Source organism: Pantherophis guttatus, chromosome 8 (assembly GCF_059756535.1).
Source record: "Pantherophis guttatus breed Tessera chromosome 8, ASM5975653v1, whole genome shotgun sequence".
NCBI classification, from domain to species: Eukaryota; Metazoa; Chordata; class Lepidosauria; order Squamata; family Colubridae; genus Pantherophis; species Pantherophis guttatus.
Window position 1 is genome coordinate 7,170,720 of NC_142070.1, and position 24,773 is coordinate 7,195,492.

The window sequence follows — 24,773 nt, forward strand, 5'->3', positions numbered from 1 at the left end:
TCTCTCTCTCTCTCTGTGTATCTATGTCCCCCTCTCCCTCTCTCCACCCCTCTCTCTGTCTCTCTCTCTCTCTCTCTCTGTATCTATGTCCCCCTCTCCCTCTCTCCACCCCTCTCTTTGTCTCTCTCTCTCTCTCTGTATCTATGTCCCCCTCTCCCTCTCTCCACCCCTCTCTCTGTCTCTCTGTCTCTCTCTCTCTCTCTGTATCTATGTCCCCCTCTCCCTCTCTCCACCCCTCTCTCTGTCTCTCTGTCTCTCTCTCTCTCTCTGTGTATCTATGTCCCCCTCTCCCTCTCTCCGCCCCTCTCTCTGTCTCTCTCTCTCTCTCTCTCTGTATCTATGTCCCCCTCTCCCTCTCTCCACCCCTCTCTCTGTCTCTCTCTCTGTGTGTATCTATGTCCCCCTCTCCCTCTCTCCACCCCTCTCTCTGTCTCTCTCTCTCTGTGTGTATCTATGTCCCCCTCTCCCTCTCTCCACCCCTCTCTCTGTCTCTCTCTCTCTCTGTGTGTATCTATGTCCCCCTCTCCCTCTCTCCACCCCTCTCTCTGTCTCTCTCTCTCTCTCTCTCTGTATCTATGTCCCCCTCTCCCTCTCTCCACCCCTCTCTCTGTCTCTCTCTCTGTGTGTATCTATGTCCCCCTCTCCCTCTCTCCACCCCTCTCTCTGTCTCTCTCTCTCTCTGTGTATCTATGTCCCCCTCTCCCTCTCTCCACCCCTCTCTCTGTCTCTCTCTCTCTCTCTGTATCTATGTCCCCCTCTCCCTCTCTCCACCCCTCTCTCTGTCTCTCTCTCTCTCTCTGTATCTATGTCCCCCTCTCCCTCTCTCCACCCCTCTCTCTGTCTCTCTCTCTCTCTCTGTATCTATGTCCCCCTCTCCCTCTCTCCACCCCTCTCTCTGTCTCTCTCTCTCTCTGTGTATCTATGTCCCCCTCTCCCTCTCTCCACCCCTCTCTCTGTCTCTCTCTCTCTCTGTGTATCTATGTCCCCCTCTCCCTCTCTCCACCCCTCTCTCTGTCTCTCTCTCTCTCTCTCTGTGTATCTATGTCCCCCTCTCCCTCTCTCCACCCCTCTCTCTGTCTCTCTCTCTCTCTCTCTGTATCTATGTCCCCCTCTCCCTCTCTCCACCCCTCTCTCTGTCTCTCTCTCTCTCTCTCTGTATCTATGTCCCCCTCTCCCTCTCTCCACCCCTCTCTCTGTCTCTCTCTCTCTCTCTCTCTCTGTATCTATGTCCCCCTCTCCCTCTCTCCACCCCTCTCTCTGTGTCTCTCTCTCTCTGTGTATCTATGTCCCCCTCTCCCTCTCTCCGCCCCTCTCTCTGTCTCTCTCTCTCTGTGTATCTATGTCCCCCTCTCCCTCTCTCCACCCCTCTCTCTGTCTCTCTCTCTCTCTGTATCTATGTCCCCCTCTCCCTCTCTCCACCCCTCTCTGTATCTCTCTCTCTCTCTCTGTATCTATGTCCCCCTCTCCCTCTCTCCACCCCTCTCTCTGTATCTCTCTCTCTCTCTCTGTATCTATGTCCCCCTCTCCCTCTCTCCACCCCTCTCTGTATCTCTCAGATTTCCAAGGCCAGGCGAGGAGTGACTGGGAGGGGAAGGCGAGGGGCAGGGCCAGCCAGTGATGGGACAGGGAGCCGCAGCAGAGGGCCCAAAGAGCCCCATGCGGCTACGGAGCCACGGGTTGCTGACACCGTGCTATTCTAATAGCAAATCCTTCATAAAAGTTATTGCATTACATTCTTGATTAAATTATCTTTCCATTGATATATAATGGTGTGGTACTACTCCAAAAGAAAAAGAAAAAGTGGTGTTATTAGCTAGTTTTAGAAAATACAACTTTTCCCAAAAGGCTTCCACAAGTTTGGCCATGCCTTTAGATCTGAAGAGAAGAACAACTGAACAGAAACGTTTCCTTTCGCTTCTGCATGGTTCCTTGGGAATTACCGTGATTTTTAAAACGGCACACAAGAGCTTTCATCATTTAGATTGCTTTTAAATGCTGAGCATCCGCAAATTGCTTCTGTGGCCATAAGCTCACAGTGACAGCACACAGCCAGATGCCTCCCTCGAAAGGGGACCTCCAGGAGAACAAGAGCTTTAATTCTCTTCCTTCCGGCACATCTAGATAGGTGGCTTTTGATGATAGAAATGGTGGGCGGGAAGATATTCAGAAGAGTGCGCGTGGGTCTACGGCGGGAGAAAAGGAAGGGAAAACTAGGGTGATGGAGAACATCGCGCTGAAGAGGCTACATGGGTAGTGAGAGTCAACAGAAGATTGTTGACTGGCTGTAACAACCCAGTTGTGCTTTCGTGAAGCAACATAAAGGGCTTCTTTTGTAGCTCTGGGGTCGGCCATTTGAGGAGAGCCTTCATCATGTGCTGTCAGCAGGGCCAAATGTTGGCTTAAAAGGCTGAATAACAGAATAGAACAGAACAGAATACAGAATAGAATACATTCATCAAGAATAGAATAGAATAGAATAGAATAGAATAGAATAGAATAGAATAGAATAGAATAGAATAGAATAGAATAGAATAGAATATAGAATACAACAGAATATAGATTAGATTAGATTAGATTAGATTAGATTAGAACACAGAACACAAAGTAGAGTAGAGTAGAGTAGAGTAGAGTAGAATAGAATAGAATAGAATAGAATAGAATAGAATAGAATAGAATACAGAACACAAAGTAGAGTAGAATAGAATAGAATAGAACATAGAATACAACAGAATATAGAATAGAATAGAATAGAATAGAATAGAATAGAATAGAGTAGAGTAGAGTAGAGTAGAGTAGAACACAGAACACAAAGTAGAGTAGAATAGAATAGAATAGAACATAGAATACAACAGAATATAGAATAGAATAGAATAGAGTAGAGTAGAGTAGAGTAGAATAGAATAGAATACAGAACACAAAGTAGAGTAGAATAGAATAGAATAGAACATAGAATACAACAGAATATAGAATAGAATAGAATAGAATAGAATAGAATAGAATAGAATAGAATAGAATAGAATAGAACACAGAACACAGAACACAGAACACAGAACACAGAACAGAACAGAATAGAATAGAATAAAATAGAATAGAATAGAATTTGGAAGGGATCTCAAAGGTCTTCTGATCCAGAGGTCTCCATCCCCTGGTTCGTAGACTGGCACCGATCTGTGACATGCCAGAAACTGGTCCACACAAACAAGCGAAGCCCCATCCGCCGGATGTAGGCAACACACAAAACCACCTACCCCTCTGGTCCACGGGAAAACCTCTCTCCACGGAACTGGTCCCCAGTGCCCAAAAGGCAGGGGTGGAATGCTAAGGTTATGAATTCAGATTTAAATAACCCCCTAAAACAAACGGACTTATATTTCTAGGTGGTTTTTCCACTCAAGCTTGGCTCAACTCCTACGAGAAATTCCCAGCACAGCGTTACTCTCGGTCTCGAAGTTGATTGGTGAGTCGGTCGGGAATCTAACAACTATTGGATGGTCGTCTTCCCAAAAACAGATCTATTTCTTCCGGGAACTAAGAGCCTTGGTAGTACAGTGGTCTAAGGCACCCTGTTATTAAACTGGTTATTAAGACCAGCTGCCTGCAATTACTGCAGGTTCGAATCTCGCCAAGGCTCAAGGTTGACTCAGCCTTCCATCCTTTCTAAGGTAGGTAAATTGAGGACCCAGTTTGTGGGGGTAATAAGCTGACTTTGTATAAAATATACAAAAGTATGAAGGCTATTGCTTAACGCACTGTAAGCCGCCCTGAGTCTCCGGAGAAGGGCGGCATATAAATCAAATTTTAAAAAAAAAACTATAATAAGATCGGTGGAACCACTGGCTTCTCTCAAGTTGTGATTGTGTGCTGCTAGCAATTCAGGTGAGCCTTCCTTGGAGAACACCAGGGCTTCTCAAGTGTGTCAGAATTTCCACGCCGAGTGTGAGGCCGCCATAAATCCTTTGGTAAACCTGGAGCTGCATACCAGTAGCACCTACCAGTCTATGGTAAGGGTCTTTCTTTTCTTTTTTTCAAATCTGCAATTTCTTTAGTTAGGATAACTAAAGTTTGCCTGCTTCTTAGGCATATCTGAAGGGACGCAGTGGCTCAGTGGCTAAGACACTGAGCTTGTCGATCAAAAGGTCGGCAGTTCAGCAGTTCGAATCCCTAGTGCCACGTAACAGGGTGAGCTCCCGTTACTTGTCTCAGCTTCTGCCAACCTAGCAGTTCGAAAGCATGGAAAAAATGCCAGTAGAAAAATAGGGGCCACCTTTGGTGGGAAAGTAAGAGCGCTCCGTGCACCTTTGGTATTGAGTCATGCCGGCCACATGACCACGGAGACGTCTTCGGACAGCGCTGGCTCTTCGGCTTTGAAACGGAGATGAGCACCGCCCCCTAGAGTCAGGAACGACTAGCACATATGTGCGAGGGGAACCTTTACGTCTATGCATATATATAGATAGATATATAAGAGCTGTAATCTAGTGTAATTACAGAGTACTGCTTGATCGAAGCAGGGTTTAATAAGAGCAGTATAAAAGGCCGCCAAGGAGTGGGATTTGAGAAAATAAAATAGTTGCAATGATATAGATTACGCTAGAAGTAAACACTTGAAATTTAGTGGAAGCCTCACGCTTTGAATAATTCAAAGGATGCTACGTAAATTATTCTCGGTAGAAATTGAAAGCAGAATTATTTGGGGATAAACCAGTGGAACTAGCATTGCCTTGCAAGAAAAAAAAACAAAAAGATTTTTGGGTTAGAAGAGAACGCTACCCTTCCACACACACACACACACACAAAGATCATTTACTACACAATTTCGACATCTGTATAACCTTGCTTGGTGCTTATCAGATTACATGCCCCATTTGACTTTCTGTTCCTAAGAAAAGGAGAATATTTGTAGCTCAGGGTCGATGAAATGTTGGTGCTCTCTGAGCGTGGTTGTTTTCTTGCAGACATTTCGCTACCGAACTAGGTAATATCATCAGTGTAATGAAGAGTGGGGTTTGCTCTCAGTTTATATTCTAGTAGCTTGTCCTATTAGTGTTGGTGGGGGTGGCCTTAACGGTTCTTTGGTGACTTAAAGAACAGTGTACTGTCTGGATCGATTTGTTTACATCTTAAGTTCCTAATTTCTACCTCTGTTGTCCAACCATTGATAAAATAAGTCCCAAATTCGAAAGTATTCTGTGTCTTCTTTTTCTTTTATCTTCAGTGTTAGTCTGTCCATTTCTGCTCAGTCCAATATTTTTTTTTAAATTACATCTTCTTCCGTAGGTGTTTCCTCGCTTTTCCAATGTTGTGCAAATACAATTCTTGCCACTGTTAAAACATGTAATATGTCAGTGTATAATAAATTCTGAGCTTCGATAGCCATAACAATAAGTCAGCCAATGGGAACTGTTTGGTGACTAAGAAACAGGATCTGTTGTGAGACATGGGAGACGTCTTGGAGCCTAAGAGTTGGTTTGTCCTTGCATTATAGCTTCTGTGATTATATTGCTTCTGGATTCTGAGTTCTGGTTCTGGCTTCTGCTGCATGGGTACTGTATACATGCATCATGCTTTATATTATTGTATATAAACAGGTTTCTTCTATAAATGAATCCTGCTGAATTATTTACTTGTGTGCTGGTTGGATTGCTGCAAACTCTAACATAATATCAAATACGCATTCCCTTTATCGTATTTTTCTAGTATTATGCCTAACAAAAATCGTTCTGGCTTGAAATCTATATGCGGTCTTAAAAAAAAAAAATTCTAACGACATATGCATTTTCTCCCCAATTATTTTTTCTCTTTTGGGCACGTCCACCACAGTTGGTATCTTGTTTGGCAGTTTCTTGATTGATTGTTGGTCTCCAAGAAAACAACCAAGCTCAGAGATCACCCAGGATCTCACTTTCTAGTTTTCTCAAAATTAAATTGACAGTTCTGTGCATGTGTGTGTGTTTGACTGTGTGTCTGTGTATGCTACATCAAGTCAATCATGACTCCTGTCAATTGCTTAGATGAATCCCTACAATTTTTGGCAAGGTTTTCGCAGTGATTTAGCCCACTGCAACGGGAGCTGATAGGCTTTTAAATTGGTTAAAAGTCTATTTTGTGTTTTGACAGGCTAAAGCTGCCTTTACTTCACCTCTAATGAGGCACTTAAAAGTTTCAGCGCATTTTAGCTACTCTTCTTCGACCTTAGGGATTAAGTAGAATTTAGCTTGGTTCATACTTGGGTAGAAAACTACAAGGGACTTCCAGGGATGTAGGCTCCATGGGGAAATCAAGAAAGACACCCCAGAAAAAGCATAATAAACCTCCATAATACCATCACGAGAACTTGGATATGTCAAGCTCAATTCAAGAGTGTCTCAGCTGCAGGCTGGGTGTCAGCGTTCCAGTGCTGACATATGAATAGGAGAGGAGAAGCTTGAACTTTTGCCTACTTAATTCCTTTAAAGATTATGTTTCTTCGGAGATGGGAGGAGGGGGCACATTCCTGTGATCTGACGGAGATGGGATGAAGAGAGTGGCTTGGAAGATAGCCAATGAGACGCAGAGAATTGGGGATCGGAAAGGGAGGACTTGGGGGGCAAAGGTCACTGTTGACTGCGAAAGAGCCAGGGACAGATCACTATGCTCAATAAAGAGAAAATTTCCTCAAAGTTCAGCAGTTTGGAAATTCATTTATTTTGAGATAGCATCGAAACCTGACACTGGGCTTGGCTTGAAGATACCTTGAAGTTTGCTGTTGCTAAAAGAAAATATGGGGCTTACCATTCCAAACATGGGAAGTGTTGTGACTCCGGCTCCTGAACCTGGCCTCACGGAGGAAGATGACTCTGAAAGTGATGGGGAGGAACTGACCTCTCCAGGACCCTCCTTTCTGGCAACGCCTCAGGTTCCAGCTGAAGGCCAGGAGGAAGGCACGTCGGAGCACTAATAGGGAGTGATGAAGATCAATCTTGGATTGATCCCAGGCAGCGTCGGAGGCGTGCGCAGCAAAGGAAGAGGTGTGGAAGGGCCAGAGATTGCTGAGTCACTGAGCCATGCCCCACAGAGGATAAAAGTGGGTGGGCTTGCTCTGCAGGCTCTGTGACGGACAAAAATTGCATATTGTGAGCTTCAGATGGGATATCTTGGACTTTGTGAATGACTTCTGACTACTCTTTTGTGCCTTGTAAACTCTTGGTTGCCCCAGCAACGGACTACAGATACGCTGATTCCTGTTTCTAGAGGTGATAAGAAACTTGGCAGGCATTCGGAAAGTAGCTGCCAGCACTTTTATCTGCCAAAGGATTCAGGTCAGCTTGTAAAAATAAATTACTGGTAGACATCTTTTGCTCGTGTGTCTGCCTATGTGAGGTGGGGGGACAGAACAGGAAGAGAAGGGAAGGGAAGGGAAGGGAAGGGAAGGGAAGGGAAGGGAAGGGAAGGGAAGGGAAGGGAAGGGAAGGGAAGGGAAGGACCAAATATGTTTGGTTTGCTCAAATCTGAGAAACTGAATTCAATTATTTCAACTTTGATAGAACCTTGTTTACCAAAAATTGCTGGCTTCGGAAATCTCATGTCGCTATAATAGCATAAGAGAGCTAGCTTGGTTTAGCAGTTAAAGCATCTGGCTAGAAAGTGGGAGACTGTGAGTTCTAGTTCCATTTTAGGCATGAAAGCCAGCTGGGTGACTTTGGGCCAATCATTAGGACACAGTAAGTTCTAGTTCTGCCTCATAGCCATGAAAGCCAGCTGGGTGACTCTGGGCCAATCACCAGGAGATGGTGAGTTCTAGTCCTTTCTTGGTCACCAAAGCCGGCTAGGTGACTTTGGACCAATCACAAGGGGACGATGAGTTCTAGTCCTGCTCTAGATACGAAAGCCAGGCTGGGTAAACTTGAATCAGTCACTCTTTTTGAGCTCAACCCACCTCACAGGGCTGTGGTTGTGAGGAAAATAGAAGGAAGAAGGTGTGTTGGATACGTTTGCCGCCTTGAGTTATTTGTGAAAATAATTAAGGTGGGGGATACTTACTGGGGCTGCCTTAGAAGGTAAGCAGCTGAGCTTCAAATTGCTGTATTTTGAATGCTTCACACGAGCGTGTTAGGTGCGGGCACGCTCACTGAACTGGTTGTTAAACTGGTTGCAGCCCACCACTGAGTACAAGTAGTAGTAGTAGTACAATTGTTCATATAAATAATGGGTAGGTCTAATCTGATGAAAAGAAGGACTAGGAGTGACATGATAGCAGTGTTCCAATATCTCAGGGGCTGCCACAAAGAAGAAGGAGTCAAGCTATTCTCCAAAGCACCTGAGGGCAAGACAAGAAGCAATGGGTGGAAATCAGTGGTGGGTTTCAAATTTTTTTACTACCGGTTCTGTGGGTGTGGCATGGTTTGGTGGGCATGGCATGGTTGGCATGGCAGGGGAAGGATACTGTAAAATCTCCATTCTCTCCCCAATCCAGGGGAAGGTTACTGCAAAATCCCCATTTCCTCTCGATCAGCCGGGACTCGGGAGGCAGAGAATAGATGGGGGTGGGGCCAGTCAGAATTTTTACTACCGGTTCTCTGAACTACTCAAAATTTCCGCTACCAGTTCTCCAGAACTGGCCAGAACCTGCTGAAACCCAGCTCTGGTGGAAACTAATCAAGGAGAGAAGCAACTTAGAACTAAAGAGAAATTTCCTGATAGAACAATTAATCAGTGGAAAAACTTGCCTCCAGGAATTGTGGATACTCCATCACTGGAGGTTCTCAAGAAGAGATTGGACAATAATTTGTATGAAAAAGTATAGGAATTCCTGCCTGAGCAGAGAGTTGGACTAGAAGACCTCCAAGGTCCCTTCCAACTACTCTACTCTACTCTACTCTACTCTACTCTACTCTACTCTACTCTACTCTACTCTACTCTACTCTACTCTACTCTACTCTACTCTACTCTATTATACTATACTCTAGTAGTGTTATTTAAATTTAAGGGGAAGTCAGAGATACTGTATACAACTGAAGAGAAGATCTAACCATGGAAAAAAAGATATTCACAAGCTCGGTTTGGCTAATTGTAAATTTAAAAAGATAGTCCTTTTGGTTAATTGTAATTAAAGAAACGCAGAAAACTATAGTTCAGCCAGGGAGGGGGGAAAAACTTTCCTTCATAAGAAACTCTGAAAGCCAATTCTTTTGGGTCAAATGGAATGAGCATCGCAAGAGAAAATAGTCGAGCAATTTGTTGCGAATGAAAAAATAATTTTCCTGCACTGTGCTAGAAAGACATTCAAACAGCGGAGGAAAAATTATCGATTGCAAAGAGAATCACACGCTCCCGTGTTTCTTCTTGAGCCACCCAAGGTCTAATAAAATACGTTGCGTGATAAGGTGCCAAGTCACTACACAGTGTGTACTGTATGTTTGCAGAGAAGCCAAGATTTAGGTGAGAAAAATAATTGGGGCTGGGCCATTTTAATAATTCAATTTCTTTTGCAGCTCATGCGGAATGGAGAACAGCACCCACAAAGTTCAGAAGAACATGTCCAGAGGCAAGATTTCATGCTGTCAATACAAAGCAGTGTGGTGTACCCACTAAACATTTTACTGGACCGATTGAATTTAATTGGGTTGGGGGGAAAGTTTCCTAAAGTGTTTTTTTTTTCCCTTCATAAATAAAGATGAGGAGTGATAACAGTGTTCCAATATCTCAGGAGTTGCCACAAAGTAGAAGGAGTCAACCTTTTTCAGGTACTGGGTATGTCTAGTTTAATGAAAAGAAGGACTAGGGGAGACATGACAGCAGTCTTCCAGGGGCTTCCCCAAAGAAGATGGAGTCAAACTATTCTCCAAAGCATCTGAGGGCAGGAGAAGAAGCAATGGGTGGAAACTAATCAAGGAGAGAAGCAACTTGGAACTAAGGAGAAATTTCCTGACAGTTAGAACAATTAATCAGTGGAACAACTTGCCTCCAGAAGTTGCGAATGCTCCAACACTGGAAGTTTTTAAGAAGAGGTTGGGCAATTTGTCTCAAATGATATAAGACTGTGATGGCGAAGCTATGTCACGCGTGCCAGAGGTGGCACACAGCGCCTGGGAGGGAAGGAAGGAAGGGGAGGCAGAGAGAGAAGAAGGAGGGAGGGAGGGAGAGAGGGAAAGAAGGAGGGAAAGGAAGGAAGAGAAGGAAGGGAGGGAAGGAAGGAAGGAGGGAGGGAGGGAGGAAGGAAGGAGAGGCAGAGAGGGAAGGAAGGAGGGAGAGAAAGAGGAAGGGAGGGGAGGTAGAGGGGAGGAACGAAAGAAGGAAGGAAGGAAGGAAGGAAGGAAGGAAGGAAGGAAGGAAGGAAGGAAGGAAGGAAGGAAGGAAGGAAGGGGAGGTAGAGAGGGAGGAAGGGAGGGAGGGAGGAAGGAAGGAAGGAAAAAAGGAAGGAAGGGGAGGCAGAGAGGGAGGGAGGGAGGGAGGGAGGAAGGAAGGAAGGAAGGAAGGAAAGAAGGAAGGAAGGAAGGAAGGAAGGAAGGAAGGAAGGAAGGAAGGAAGGAAGGAGGCAGAGAGGGAGGGAGGAAGGAAGGAAGGGGAGGGAGGGAGGGAGGGAGGGAGGGAGGAAGGAAGGAAAGAAGGAAGGAAGGAAGGAAGGAAGGGGAGGCAGAGAGGGAGGGAGGGAGGGAGGAAGGAAGGGGAGGGAGGGAGGGAGGGAGGAAGGAAGGAAGGAAGGGGAGGCAGAGAGGGAGGGAGGGAGGAAGGAAGGAAGGGAGGGAGGAAGGAAGGAAGGGGAGGGAGGGAGGGAGGGAGGGAGGGAGGGAGGGAAGGAAGGAAGGAAGGAAGGAGGAAGGAAGGAAGGAAGGAAGGAAGGAAGGAAGGAAGGAAGGAAGGAAGGGGAGGCAGAGAGAGAAGAAGGAGGGAAGGAAGGAGGGAGGGAAGGAGGAAGGGAGGGCAGGTAGAGGGGAGGAAGGAAAGAAGGAAGGAAGGAAGGAAGGAAGGAAGGAAGGAAGGAAGGAAGGAAGGAAGGAAGGGGAGGCAGGGAGGGAGGAAGGAAGGAAGGAAGGAAGGAAGGAAGGAAGGGGAGGGAGGGAGGGAGGGAGGGAGGGAGGAAGGAAGGAAGGAAGGAAGGAAGGAAGGAAGGAAGGAAGGAAGGAAGGAAGGAAGGAAGGAAGGACCTAATTCTTTAAAGTTACCCCATCTGGGCTAGAAAATTCCAGAAGAAAATTTAAGGGGCAGCAAGAAGAAACAGAAAACTCACATGTGGCTTTCTCATCATGCAGTCTCTTCTCTTCTTTAAGCTGCCCAGCTGGGAGCTGTCATTGTATTCTCCTGTAAGATTCCACCATTCAACTGTGGGCTGCCTTAAAATCTTTTTTCTTTCTTTCTTTTTCTTTTCCGTCTATCTCCCACTGAGAGATTTCTTCATGGATCAGCCCTGCAATTTTTTTGGGCCTGACAACCACCTGCTGCTTAGCTTTGAACGGACCTTCTAAAAAAAAAAACGCACGGCTTTGTTGCTTTTACGCACCCTCATTCACCCAACACCCCTGCTACAAAATCTTCCTTCCGGCTAGTGGGAAAAAAAAGAAAGAGAATGAACAAACGACACGCAACCGAGCATCTTCTTTTAAGCAATGAACAAGTTAACAATGAGAGGAACGATCAACTATCGGTAGTTCTAGACCAGTGATGGGTAACCTTTTCCGGACCGAGTGGCCAAACCACAGCCACGCGGGTGGTTATGGGCGCAACTCATTGTGCCCACGTAACACCCCTCCTGCGCGAGCTGCACTGGCTCCCAGTGGTCTTCCGGGTGCGATTCAAGGTGCTGGTTACCACCTTTAAAGTGCTCCATGGCATTGGACCTGGGTACCTTCGAGACCGACTTCTGCCACCAGTAGCCTCCCACCGGCCAGTCCGCTCCCACAGAGAGGGTCTCCTCAGGGTGCCATCGGCCAAATTATGTCGGCTGGCGACACCCAGGGGGAGGGCCTTCTCTGTGGGAGCCCCAGCCCTGTGGAATGAACTGCCCCCGGAAATACGTAAGATCTCCGACCTCCGGGTGTTTCGTTGCGCACTGAAGACCCTGTTGTTCCTCCAGGCCGGGCTATCAACATAATGATTTTAAATTAGGGTGTTTTATATTTCTGGGGTTTTAAATTGAGCCAAATCTATTTAATCATTTTAAATTTTTAACCGTTGTTTTGTCTTGTGTTTTTAAATAGGCTGTACACCGCACTGAGTCCTTCGGGAGAAGGGCGGTATAGAAATAAAATTATTATTATTATTATTATTATTATTATTATTATTATTATTATTATTATTATTATTATTATTATAGCACGCCCAAACCCCCAAAATACAATGCGTGCACGGCCCCCACGCATGCACGGACCTCTCATACACTCCACACATGCGCGCACTGCCTTCGCAGGCACTCCAGCCCCTGCACATGCACGCATGGCCCCCCCAGCCCCCTCTGCATGCACCACGGCCCCCTGCATGTGCCCCCTGCATGTGGGATTCAGCCAGTTCGCACCACTTTGGGAGAACCAGTTGTTAACTTTCTGAGCAATTTGGCAAACTGGTTGTTGGAAGAAATCATTAGGGCAGAGAACCGGTTGTTAAATTACTTGAATCCCACCACTGGCCCCACCCCCCCGCATATGCGCGGCACAGACCCAAAGCCCAGCTGGCTGGCTAGAGGCGTGCGCATGCACGGCAGAGCTGAACTGGGGCAACTGCTCGCGTGCCCACAGAGAGGGCACTGTGTGCCACCTCTGGTATGCGTGCCATAGCTTCGCGATCACGGTCCTAGACTTACAACCGTTCATTTAGTGACCATTCAAAGTTACAAAATGGGACTTATGACCATTTTTTTCACAATTATGACCTTGGCAGGATCCCCCTATAGTCACCTGATCAAGATCTCAACGGGTTCCGATTTAGGACCTTTGCGGTATCAGAAGATCCTACGATCTCCTTTTGTGACCTCGTGACCAGCCAAGCCAGATTTGCTTAACAACTGTCGCTGCCTTAACAACTGCAAAGAAGCGGGAGTCAAGGTATTCTCCAAAGCACCTGAAAGCAGGACAAGAAGCAATGGGTCAGGGAGAGAAGCAACCTAGAACTAAGGAGAAATTTCCTGACAGTGAGAACAATTGATCAGTGGAACAACTTGCCTCCAGAAGTTGTGAATGCTCCAACACTGGAAGTTTTTAAGAAGAGGTTGGATAACCATTTGTCTGAAGTGATGTAGGGTTTCCTGCTTGAGCAGGGGGTTGGACTAGAAGACCTATTTTATTTTATTTTATTTTATTTTATTTTATTTTATGTGGTGGAATCTCCAGGGAGGAAGTGAGAACAATTAACCAGTGGAACAACTTGCCACCAGAAGTTGTGAATGCTCCAACACTGGAAGTTTTTAAGAAGAGATTGGAAGAAGAGATTTGTCTGAAGTGTAGTAATATAAGCCCTGCTCCCAAAATAAGCTCGTCAGCCAGACGGACACATTTTAGTACCCTATTTCTCTGAAAATAAGACTTAACTGGATAATGAGCCCTAATGAGTCCCATGGAGCAAAAATTAATATAAGACCCAATCTCACATTTTTATGTTATGTGGTGGAATCTCCAGGGAGGAAGTGAGAACAATTAACCAGTGGAACAACTTGCCTCCAGAAGTTGTGAATGCTCCAACACTGGAAGTTTTTAAGAAGACGTTGGATAACCATTTCTCTGAAGTGGTGTAGGGTTTCCTGCCTAAACAGGGGGTTGGACTAGAAGACCTCCAAGGTCCCTTCCAACTCTGTTATTATATTATATCATTCTTCTAGAAGAGGGGTGGGTGCTAACTTTCTGCAATAATTTAATTTAATTTAATTAATTCAATTTATATGCAACCCAAGCCTTTTAAATTGGATGAGTATATTAGCTTCAAAATGTACAGGTAGTCCTCGACTTATAACAGTTTACTTAATGTACTGTTCAAAGTTACGATGACACTGAAAAAAGTTTTCAAAACATTTTCACACGTATGACCGTTGCAGAATCTCCGTGGTCACGTGATTGACATTGATGCTTGACAACTGACTCCCATTTATGAACGGTTGCAACATTTCGTGGTCGTGTGATCACTTTTGCAACCTTCTGACAAGCGAATGAGGAAGCCAGGTTCACTCAACGACCGGCTTACTAATTTAACAACTGCAGTGATTCCCTTAACAAAAGTGGCAAGAAGAGTCGTAAAATGGGGCAAAAACTCCTTTTAACAAATTTCTCACTTAGCAACATAAATGTTGGGCACTTAAAGTTGAGGACTAGCTGCATTACATTCAGTTAGAATGAGTGATCTGGAGGTTTTATGAGCCTCAATAAGGTTAAGAGTTTTTACCTTGGATTCGTAGATCTCAGATACAATACGGACTTCTAATCATAGTTTAAACTTAAGCTAAAGCTACAGTTGATAATAACACCATCTCTTTTCATGGAGAGTCGTCCGTTCTCTTATTCATGTCTATAAATCTCCAGGGAAGTTATGAAAGCACAGTTCCAACTTGGCAAAGCAATTTAGCTATCCTTGCCTTTGATTCTCCGCTGGGTGAAAACCTTGAATCTAAATGTGTGGAACAGCAAGTCAAGGCTATCACACAGCTGGAAATCCACTTTTTCCTCCTGAAGCTTTTAGCAGGACCACCAGCTAGCCAGAGGGAGTATCTGTTTGATAAGTTCATCCTTGACTAGAGAACAGCCAAAGGCAGGGAAAAGCGAAGGAGAAAGCAAGCAGAAATTTCAACGTAAGAGTTTTGCATAGTCTACTTCAAGAGAGCCAATTTGGTCTAGTAGTTAAGGCACCAAAACTAGAAAATGGGTGAGTTCTAGTCCCACCTTACACACAAAAGACAGTTGGGTAAACTTTGGGTCAATCACTAGGAGGCTGTGAGTTTCAGATTAAAAGAGTTGGAAGGGACCTTGTAGGTCATCTAGTCCAACCCACCATCCAAGCAGGAGACCCTACACCATTTCTGACAAATGGCAGTCCAATCTCTTCTTGAAAGCCTCCAGTGATGAAGCTCCCATAACTTCTGAAGGCAACTTCTGTTCCATTGGGTGATGGCTCTCACTGTCAGGAAATTTCTCCTTATTTCCAGGTTGAATCTCTCCTTGTTCAGTTTGCATTCATTATTTCTTGTCTGGCCTTCAGGTGCTTTGGAAAATAGCTTGAGCCACTCCTCACTGTGGCAGCCCCTCAAATATTGGAATTGGAGTTCTAGTTCAATCTTAGCTATGAAAGCCAGTTGGATGACTTTAGTTGGCTTTCCTGCCTCAGGTGGGACTAGAACTCACCATCTCCTGGTTTCTAGGCCAGCACTTTAACCCTTGCACTACCAAACTGGCTCTTTCAACCCCCTTAACAATTTTCAAAAGTAAGGACTTCAACTCCCAGATACAACCCCCTCTTGTATCTTCCATTTGATTAGAAATTACGTTAAGGTTCAAGCTACATAGGTGTCATTGTCTTACATTCGTTTGTTAGCAAGTGCCAATACTTGGCCCAACTTGTCTCGACTTGAAGCTAAGCTAGGCTTAATTGGTCTTTTGCTGGATAATCACATGCAAATTCCAGAGCTGGGAAATTAAAAAAAAATAATAATAATCCTGGAATCTGGAGAAAAATCATGGTCATTTCCATATAGTCACCAAGAGTCAAGCTTGACTCAAGTTCTTCTTTAATTCTAGGTTTCCAAACAAGGTTTGTGTAATTATCAGGTTATCTTAATCAGGCATTGCTATAGCTTTGAGTCTCTCCGTCTTCAGCGTATTACAACGGTTGTGTTAATTGGTTTGGAACTTGTACTTTCTGGTAGTACAAGTTCCTTTCTAAACTGACTTGTCATACACACTGTAGTAGGCAGTGCTTTGCTTTGACATGGTGTGCTGAGTAAGCCACAACTGACTGGTTAATACTACTCTACAAAGTGTCATTTTCAAAACACTACACTCTGAGCCCAAATCAAAGCAGCCACATTATACAATGGGGTGTAGGGTTTACATGACCTGTGAAAATCATGAGTAGCTCAACCACAACCTGCTGTGTAAATACTACCAGACTCAAACCAGTGATCCATTTAGCCCAATATTGTCCTTTTTTTAAGTTGAGTTCACACAGCTATAACATGGTTGTGTTGGTTTAAGCTTCCTTGCATAAATTATGACTTATAAATTAGGTTTTGAGCCCTTCACTGCTGGGTCTTATTTAGCAAACCATGGATAAGCCATGGTTTAGGGCTTCTGTGATGTATGGGCAGAGCAACTAAACAATTGCAGAGTTCCCTTCTATACACACTATAATGTTGAATATATATTGTTAGTGATTTGTGTTCAAATAAAGCTACATTTCACTCAATGGATCAAATTGTTTACTGTGTTTATTCATCACATTGTGGTGAAGGCACAGTTGAGTTTACATATTTCAGCATAAACTCTTTTTTACGAAAAAAAGAATCACTGCCACTTGGACTATTGTATCCATGCTTGGTCAACACAATATAAATATATATTGAGACTCTAGAAAGAGTGGAGAGAAGAGCAACAAAGATGATTAGGGGACTGGAGGCTAAAACATATGAAGAATGGTTGCAGGAACTGGATATGTCTAGTTTAATGAAAAGAAGGACTAGGGGAGACATGATAGCAGTGTTCCAATATCTCAGGGGTTGCCACAGAGAAGAGGGAGTCAAGCTATTCTCCAAAGCACCTGAAAGCAGGACAAGAAGCAATGGGTGGAAACTAATCAAGGAGAGAAGCAACTTAGAACTAAGGAGAAATTTCCTGACAGTGAGCACAATTAATCAGTGGAGCAACTTGCCTCCAGAAGTTGTGAATGCTCCAACACTGGAGGTTTTTAAGAAGGGACTGGACAACCATTTGTCTGAGATGGTATAGGGTCTCCTGTTTGAGTAGGGAGTTGGACTAGAAGACCTCCAAGGTCCTTCTGTTATTCTGTTATGGCTTATTCAACACTCTAACCCATATCAACTGATTATGGTTTAACATGTGTGGTTAAGAAGACAACAGAAGCTAAGTCTGTTCTCCTAGCCTAATGCAGTACTCACAAGCCTAGAAACCTCCAGATACTAGGATTACAATCTCCAGAATTCCCTGCTAATATTATACAGCAGTGTTTCTCAACCTTGGTAGCTTGAAGATGGGTGGACATCAACTCCCAGAATCCCCCAGCCAGCACCGCTGGCTGGGGGATTCTGGGAGTTGAAGTCCACCCATCTTCAAGCTACCAAGGTTGAGAAACACTGCTAAACAGTCAACCTCTCTGGAGGATGGCAAATATGGGGGAAACTTCTATGGAACTAGCCTGTCATTCATAACTGAATAAGGTCTAACATACAAGCAGTGAGCCTAACCATCTTAAAAAAAACCACATCTACAACATGTGATTCTTGTAGGTTCTTCAGCGCTGTATATTTGGTCTCTTACTCCAGGTTCAACTCAGTCCTTTTCCTATTTGTTAAACCTGTGCTCATCCAGTACCCACAAGGCTAATCCTGACTAAAAAAAAAATAACAATATCACATTATGTCTCAGCTTGCTGTGTAAATTTAGGTCATCACAGCAGGCGAACTTCTCCTTCAGCTTTACACATATGAGCACAGTTACTTTACGAATCACGATTTGGCCATAACGCTTTTTTTTTTTTGTGGCCTCCTGCTAGAATTTTGGCTTAGGCGCTGTTGGATTGTAAATCGTGGTTTATGGTGTAGTTTGTGATGCAAACACTGGATAAAACTTTATACATGCTCAGCCTCAGCTGGAAATAAGGACGATGGTTCCCACAAGTATGGGCTTTTTTTCCCTTCAGTTCCTGAATTTGTGAAGCTATGATGAAAAGGAAACAGCTGCAGGACGAAGTAAATTGTTTAAACATTCTCAGACAAGGGACAATCTTTATCAACGGCTCACTCCCCAGCGACAATTCTAATTAATTCTTAAAAAAAAAAACACTCCTATTTTGCTGAGTCATCCTCCCTCCCTCAAAGCCAATTGTGAGTTGAGGAACAACTGGTTTTCTATTGGATATCATCCCTCATATGAGACCTTCCCCAATTCAGCAGCTGCACCTGGACCAAGGGCTCTTCCAAGTTTCTATTGGTCCTCATCAGCCCATCCCTAAATCTGATTGGTCAGTTGGTCCTGGAGATGCTTCCTATTGGCCAATGCTATTGTTAATTAGTTACCCCACCCCTGCAAAACTGTATATAAGGCCAAGTTGATTCTCTCTTTTACACCCACTGACCTTCTGAACTTCAGGAACGACCTCCATCTCCTCCTCTTCTAATGATGACTTCTCAAATCCGCCAGAACTACCATGCTGAATGCGAGGCTGCCGTAAACCATTTGGTGAACATTGAACTCCATGCTAGCTATGTCTACTTGTCCATGGTAAGTTACTCTGAATTTACTTTCAAGTAGGAAATGTTTGCTTCTTGTTTTATTGACTTGGGCGAACTTTGACTTTATTTTTAAATGATAAAAAACTTCTTAGTTGTGGGTAATGTATCTCTGTTAAATCTTAATGGTGGAGAAATAATGAACTCCAATGCTTATTTAGCTCTTGGGCCCTCTGGGTCATTGTAACTAAGTCTGGAGTAAGTAACATTTGAGAAATAAGGTACTTTGAGTGTTGGTACTTTCATAAGCTGTTTACAGAGAAATGCCTTCAATGAACATAAAACTGCTATAATAAACCAACTATAGAAGCAACTCTTAAATTTATAGTGAACAGTAATTAGGTCTGTTAAATTATGGTTTGAGATTATTACACTGGAATTAATAACCTGTGAGTAACAATGTAGTTTAACAGGAAAGACTCTTAAAAGTATGAAAAAGGTCTTGGGTCTCTTTTATGTAAGTAGTAAGTCTACCATTCTGTCCATTCTACTTAACGGTATATCAGCAATTTACAACTTGCCTTTGGAAGCTATTAAGCTATTGGAGTTTTTCAATAGTGTATGCATTTATACACACTCCCACAAGCAATTGATAAAAGCTTAATTTGTAGAGCTGGTTTTAGATACTTCTAAAGAGTCTACCTAGAAGCTTTAGTACTTTTAGATAACTTCTAAAAATTATCTACTAACATGCTCCTTTCTGGTTCCTTCCTAGGCCCATCACTTTGACCGTGATGATATAGCTTTGTGCCACCTGGCCAAGTTCTTGAAGGAACAATCCCAGGAAGAGAGAGAACATGCCGACAAGTTTCTGAAGTACCAAAACAAGCGAGGAGGACGTATTGTGCTGCAGGATATCAAGGTTGAGAAAACAAACTCCTCTGGGAAGAGTTTCATGAAAGGGAATAGGGGTTGTAGTAGCACAAGATCTGTGATGATAATGTTGCCATGCATGTATCTAACCATGAAACCTGGTTTTTTTTACTACACAGAAGCCAGAGAAAGACGAATGGGGCAACAGTCTAGATACCTTAGAACATGCCTTGCAGCTGGAGAAGGAGGTTAACCAGGCTTTGCTGGATCTGCACAAGCTGGCAACTGAGAAAGCAGATCCTCATGTAAGTAAAACTGAGGCGACAAAGATGGGGCAAGATGGCTTTGGGAGATTTCTCAATTTTTTTTTAAAGAAAAGCTAACTTGGTAGGCATGATTTTGTATGCACCCAGAATGCTACCGTTCTTGAAGTCCTGTGTCTTCATGACTTTCTTTAGGCCCAAATAGTTTTAACTATTTCTTTACACGCTGTAGATGCTTTTCTTCCTACAAAGGGAAGCTCATGTGTGGCTTGTTTTTGTCTCTGGACTTTTCTTAGCCGTAATAATGGGAGCTAATTATGGAGGTTTGTAGATGTTCTCCTAATCCTAACAAACTTTCTTTTTTGTCCCCTCAGCTCACTGACTTCCTGGAGAATGAATTCCTGGAAGAGCAAGTGAAGGCCATCAAGCTGCTGGGAGACCACTGTACCAACTTGAAGCGCCTGGGACTGCCCCAGAATGGCATGGGCGAATACCTCTTTGACAAGCTCACCTTAAGCGAGAGCAGCTAAACCTTGTCCCATTGATTTATGCAGTTTATTTTGGAAAAAAATGCAAATAAACAAATAATTAGCATTGTGCGAATGGTGTTTGTGCTTCAATCCTCAATGCAGAAAACTCACTCAATGCTGGTTTCTAGATACTTAGCCACAATGGAATTAAGTAGTCAAAACTCAACCGTTGTAGACCTTGCTAAGGGGGCTGAACTCTGGGGACTCATAAAAAAAATAGGTCAGTTCTTAAACAAGGATTCTTACATACAGCCATAGTAGCTTCAACCCTCCTGTAACTGAAAGGAAATTGGTCAATGGGGAATGTAGGGTTAACCTATTGTGGGAATGGTCATGCTTGGGTTTTGAGTCCCATTCTGTTGTCCCCTCAAAAGTGCTTTTTCAAGAAGCAACCCGGACTTTGTTTTTCCGTGAACATGTTTCACTACTCATCCAAGAAGCTTGTTCAGTTCCTCCAATTCCTTTGAGACAATCATGACCTGGATGATTAAGAATCTCCCATAGACGTCAAGTTTAAACTTCATCTTTGCAATTTTCCTCATTCTTCAGCCATATGGTTTATTTGGCTTAGTTTTTGCAGTTCCAGTCTTTAAGTACAGTAGTTATAGTCCTAGTATAACATTCTTCAGGCACTAGAACAATTTATGAGGTTTCTGGTTTGTCACAAATGTGAAAGGAAGACCATTCCTGGAACTGAAACTAAGATTATGGCATTCTTTAAACCAACATTCCTGAACTATGTGTTCCCCAGATGTTAAATTTCAATTCTAAGTATCCTTATCTGTGGTATCTCTTGGAGTTGAAGCCCAGCTGATAGGACTTGATGAAAAATTGTATGTTCCATCTCCTGATCAAAGCAAGGCACTATATGAAAGTATTTCTCCAGATTTTGCTTTAAGTCCAGAGGTGGATAACTATGGCCCCTTTATGACTTGTGGACTTCAATTCCCAGAATTCCTGAGCCAGCATAATTCCCCCTCCTACTTTAAGTCAAACTCAAATTTTCCCATAGGTCATTGGTTCCGTTGCCTGGTTCCTCATAGTATTAGGAAGTTATTTTTCTAACTAAACAGTTTGCGGTTTCACCTGTTATGCTAACCCTGCCCTATTGTGGCTTATTCCATTAATCAGAAAGGTTTGCACATCATTAAGCCATTTTAACCAATCTATGCTTTCTCAGTTGTTCTAGAGTAGCATTAACAGAGTTGGAAGGGACCTTATAGGTCATCTAGTCCAACCCCCCCTTCCCCACTTAAGGAGACCCTACACCATTTCTGACTCTTGTCAAGGACCCTGGAGTCATATCAAATGATCTAAGTGCCAAAGCCCACTGTAACATCGCCAAAAAGGCATTAAGGGTGTAAACCTAACCTTTCGTAGCTGCTTCTCTGGTAATATTACACTACTAACCAGGGCATACAAAGCATTTGCTAGACCAATTCTCGAATTACAGCTCATCTGCCTGGAACCCGCACTGCCTATCGGACATTAATACAATTGAATGCGTCCAGAAATATTTCACAAGAAGAGTCCTCCACTCCTCCGCTCGCAACAATATACCTTATGCCACCAGACTTGAAATTTGGGGAAATTTAGAACTACGCCACCTTCAGTCTGACCTACACATAACTCATAAAATCATCTGCTACAATGTCCTACCTGTCAACGACTACTTCAGCTTCAACCACAACAATACATGAGCACACAATAGATACAAACTTAAAGTGAACTGCTCCAGACTCGATTGCAGAAAATATGTCTTCAGTAACAAGAGTGGTCAATGTCTGGAATGCACAACCTGAGTCTGTGGCCTCATCCCCAAATCCCCAAAACTTTAACCTAAAACTGTCTACTGTTGACCTCACCCCATTCCTAAGAGGTCTGTAAGGGGCGTGCATAAGAACACCAGAAATCCTTCCGTCCCTGTCCTAATGTTCCCTTTAATTGTATTCATTGTATATATTCAATTCATGCTTATATTTATTAGCTAATATGTACTTGACAAAATAAAATAAATAAAAATAAAAAAATAAAATGGCAGTCCAATCTTTTCTTGAAAGTCTCAAGCGATGATAAAACACCGAACAAAAGAAAATTCCGAAGGTAACTAATCTTGTAAAGTTATCTCTCTGACTTAAATTATGTCTTTCTGCACTAAACAGAATAGTCTTTTTTTTTTTTCCATTTTATATTATTCATGATGGTAAGAACTCTTTAAGATAACCATTAAGATTATGGCATTTTTAAATTAACATTCCTGAACTACATGTTTTTTCCATATATATTTAAATGTCAGCTACAAGAAGAATCCTTATCTGTAGCACCGAGAGATTTCTCTTGGAGTTGAAGCCCAACAGATAGAAAATACAATTTTTCAAATAAATCTCCCAACGGTATCAACAGCTGAAACGAGCTTTGTGGAGATGTTGAATTAAATATCACATTTCTGACTGTTGTTTCAGAGGGCAGAAATTTGAATTCATAAAGAGACCCCGGATATATCCAACCGTGTTTCTAGCACGCCAATGTCCAGTTCGGTGTGATTAAATTCTTGATGACAAGTGATATAATACATGCTCATTTTAAAGTCTGGGGTTTTTGATGTGTGTCGTAACGCAGATGAATTATTTAGATGACATTCAACACAGGCTCATTAAAACTCCAGCCTCACATTTAGAAACCTCTCTCTGGTCTCTACGATTATTAATAAAGAGCATCTTTTTATTCCCATTTGGTTGCAAAACATCAAGAGAGGTGGCATTTATCTTTCCTGCAATCTAAGCCCTGACAAGTTCATAAAAGTGATAATTTCTGGCGAGAGCTGCTGCCATGAATCTTATTAATCAACTTCAAAGTCTATTTCACTTAAGCTCACGATCCTTCTTAAGCAAGAGTCAAGTACTACTATCTCACATACTGCTGTTTATTTTTTTTTCCTAGAACAAGAGTTGGACAGATTCCAGACTTCCAGAAAGTCTGAGGTAAACTGGACGGATTTATTGCAGTGAATTGGAAATTATTTGCCCTTGCAAGTTGATTGGAAGATAAGACCTATTTTGGAGACTGAATTTACTATATTTAATTAAAGAATTGACTGGAGATGATATTAAGAAACAAACCTGGATATTTGACAGTGGTGGGATCAGGGGTGAAATCTACTTACCTTCCTTACCAATTCGGAAGCACATGTGCCATGCGTCACATACGTGCACACACCTTCTGCACATGTGCAAAACCTGCGCGTGCGCAGAAGGTAAAAAATCATTACTTCCTGGTTACACCCAGAAGTACTTCCTAGTTACCCCCAGGAAGTAATGTTCCATTACACCCGGGCGGCAACCGCTACCAGATCGCCGAACCACAGGGAAAAATCGCTACCGGATCAGGCGATCCGGTCCACTCCGGGAGCATTTCACCCTGGGTGGGATTCAAATAATTTAACAACCGGTTCTGTGCCCTAATGACTGGCTTGGTGGACGTGGCCATGGTGGTCATGGCCAGAGGGTGTGACAGGTAGCACTCGGCCTCCTGCAGCCCCCCCCCCGGGAGCAAAAACAGGCTACGGTAGGCCGCACCACACACCCTGTGCCCCATTTTGGGCCTAGTAGGCCTCCCTGCAGCCTCCTGGGAGCCAAAATGGGGCGCATGAGGACTCCTGGAAGGGGCAAGGTGGGGAGGGGAGAAGCCAGCCAACAATTTAACTACCGGTTTGCCCGAACCATCCGGAACTGGCTGAATCCCACCATTGATATTTGACCCAGGATGATTTGTTTATAACTTTTCGGATCATTTGGGATAGATATGGTGCCGTGGCAAATTTTCTGGGAGTGGATTACAACAACAACAGCCTGTTAACAGAGAGTTTTGAAACTTTAATTTTGTTTTGCTTCACTAATACAGGGATATTTATATTCCACCTGTATTATTTTTACAAAACAGTCTAGGCAGCAAATGTATCCAACACACACTTTCTGGGCTAAGAGAGAGTGATTGGCCCAAAGCAGGGGTGAAATCCAGCAGGTTCTGGCAGGTTCTGTTGAACCGGTAGCGGAAATTTTGAGTAGTTTGGAGAACAGGTAGCGGAAATTTTGAGTAGTTCGGAGAACTGGCAAATATCACCTCTGGCTGGCCCCAGAGTGAGGTGGGAATGGAGATTTTGCAATATCCTTCCCCCAGGAGTGGGGAGGGAATGGGGATTTTGCAGTATCCTTCCCCTGCCACGCCCACCAAGCCACACCACGCCCACCAAGCCATGCCCACAGAACAGGTAGTAAAAAAAGTTTGGATTTCACCACTGGCCCAAAGTCACCCAATTAGCTTTCATGCCTAAGGCAGGACTAGAACTCACAGGCTCTTGCTGGCCCAAAATCTCCCAGCTGGCTTTCATGCCTGAAATGGGATTAGACCTCACAGCCAGCATTCATGGTTAAGGTGGGAGCTCTCAGGCTTACATGCTTTCAAACGTGCTATATTTTTATGACCTATTTTATACCTATTTTACTTGCTCATTGTTGAATGTTTATATGTCTATAATTTGTAGGTGCTTCTGACACAAATTAAAAAATCATGGTAACCTTGAGAACGAGAACCTTCGAAGTGGCTAACAATTGGGACACACCAATGTGCCTTTGAAAAGTTCAACCAAGTAGTATTATTTCCACAGATAGTGAGTCAAAACATCAACCAGACAAACAGTTCTCCAACTTTTGAATGCAGATAGTTCTCTACTTATGACCACAATAGAGCCAAAATATC

General features: G+C 43.5%; 1 protein-coding gene across 1 annotated transcript; it reads left to right on the forward strand.

Annotated features, from left to right (window-relative positions):
* Positions 1–18,267: 18,267 nt before the first annotated feature.
* LOC117673641 (ferritin heavy chain A-like) lies at positions 18,268–20,087 on the forward strand. Its single transcript, XM_034431121.3, has 4 exons — positions 18,268–18,404; positions 19,128–19,274; positions 19,405–19,530; positions 19,863–20,087. Exons 1-4 carry the CDS (start codon positions 18,300–18,302, stop codon positions 20,016–20,018), a joined length of 534 nt encoding a protein of 177 aa, XP_034287012.1. The 5' UTR covers positions 18,268–18,299; the 3' UTR covers positions 20,019–20,087.
* Positions 20,088–24,773: the final 4,686 nt, after the last annotated feature.

What these genes read in the sequence shown, in the direction of transcription:
- LOC117673641 (XM_034431121.3), top strand. Translation starts at nt 18,300, where the DNA reads ATGATGACTTCTCAAATCCGCCAGAACTACCATGCTGAATGCGAGGCT. An exon ending in GCTATGTCTACTTGTCCATG is followed by an intron (nt 18,405 to 19,127) that starts GTAAGTTACTCT and finishes GTTCCTTCCTAG; the next exon opens with GCCCATCACTTTGACCGTGA. An exon ending in TTGTGCTGCAGGATATCAAG is followed by an intron (nt 19,275 to 19,404) that starts GTTGAGAAAACA and finishes TTTACTACACAG; the next exon opens with AAGCCAGAGAAAGACGAATG.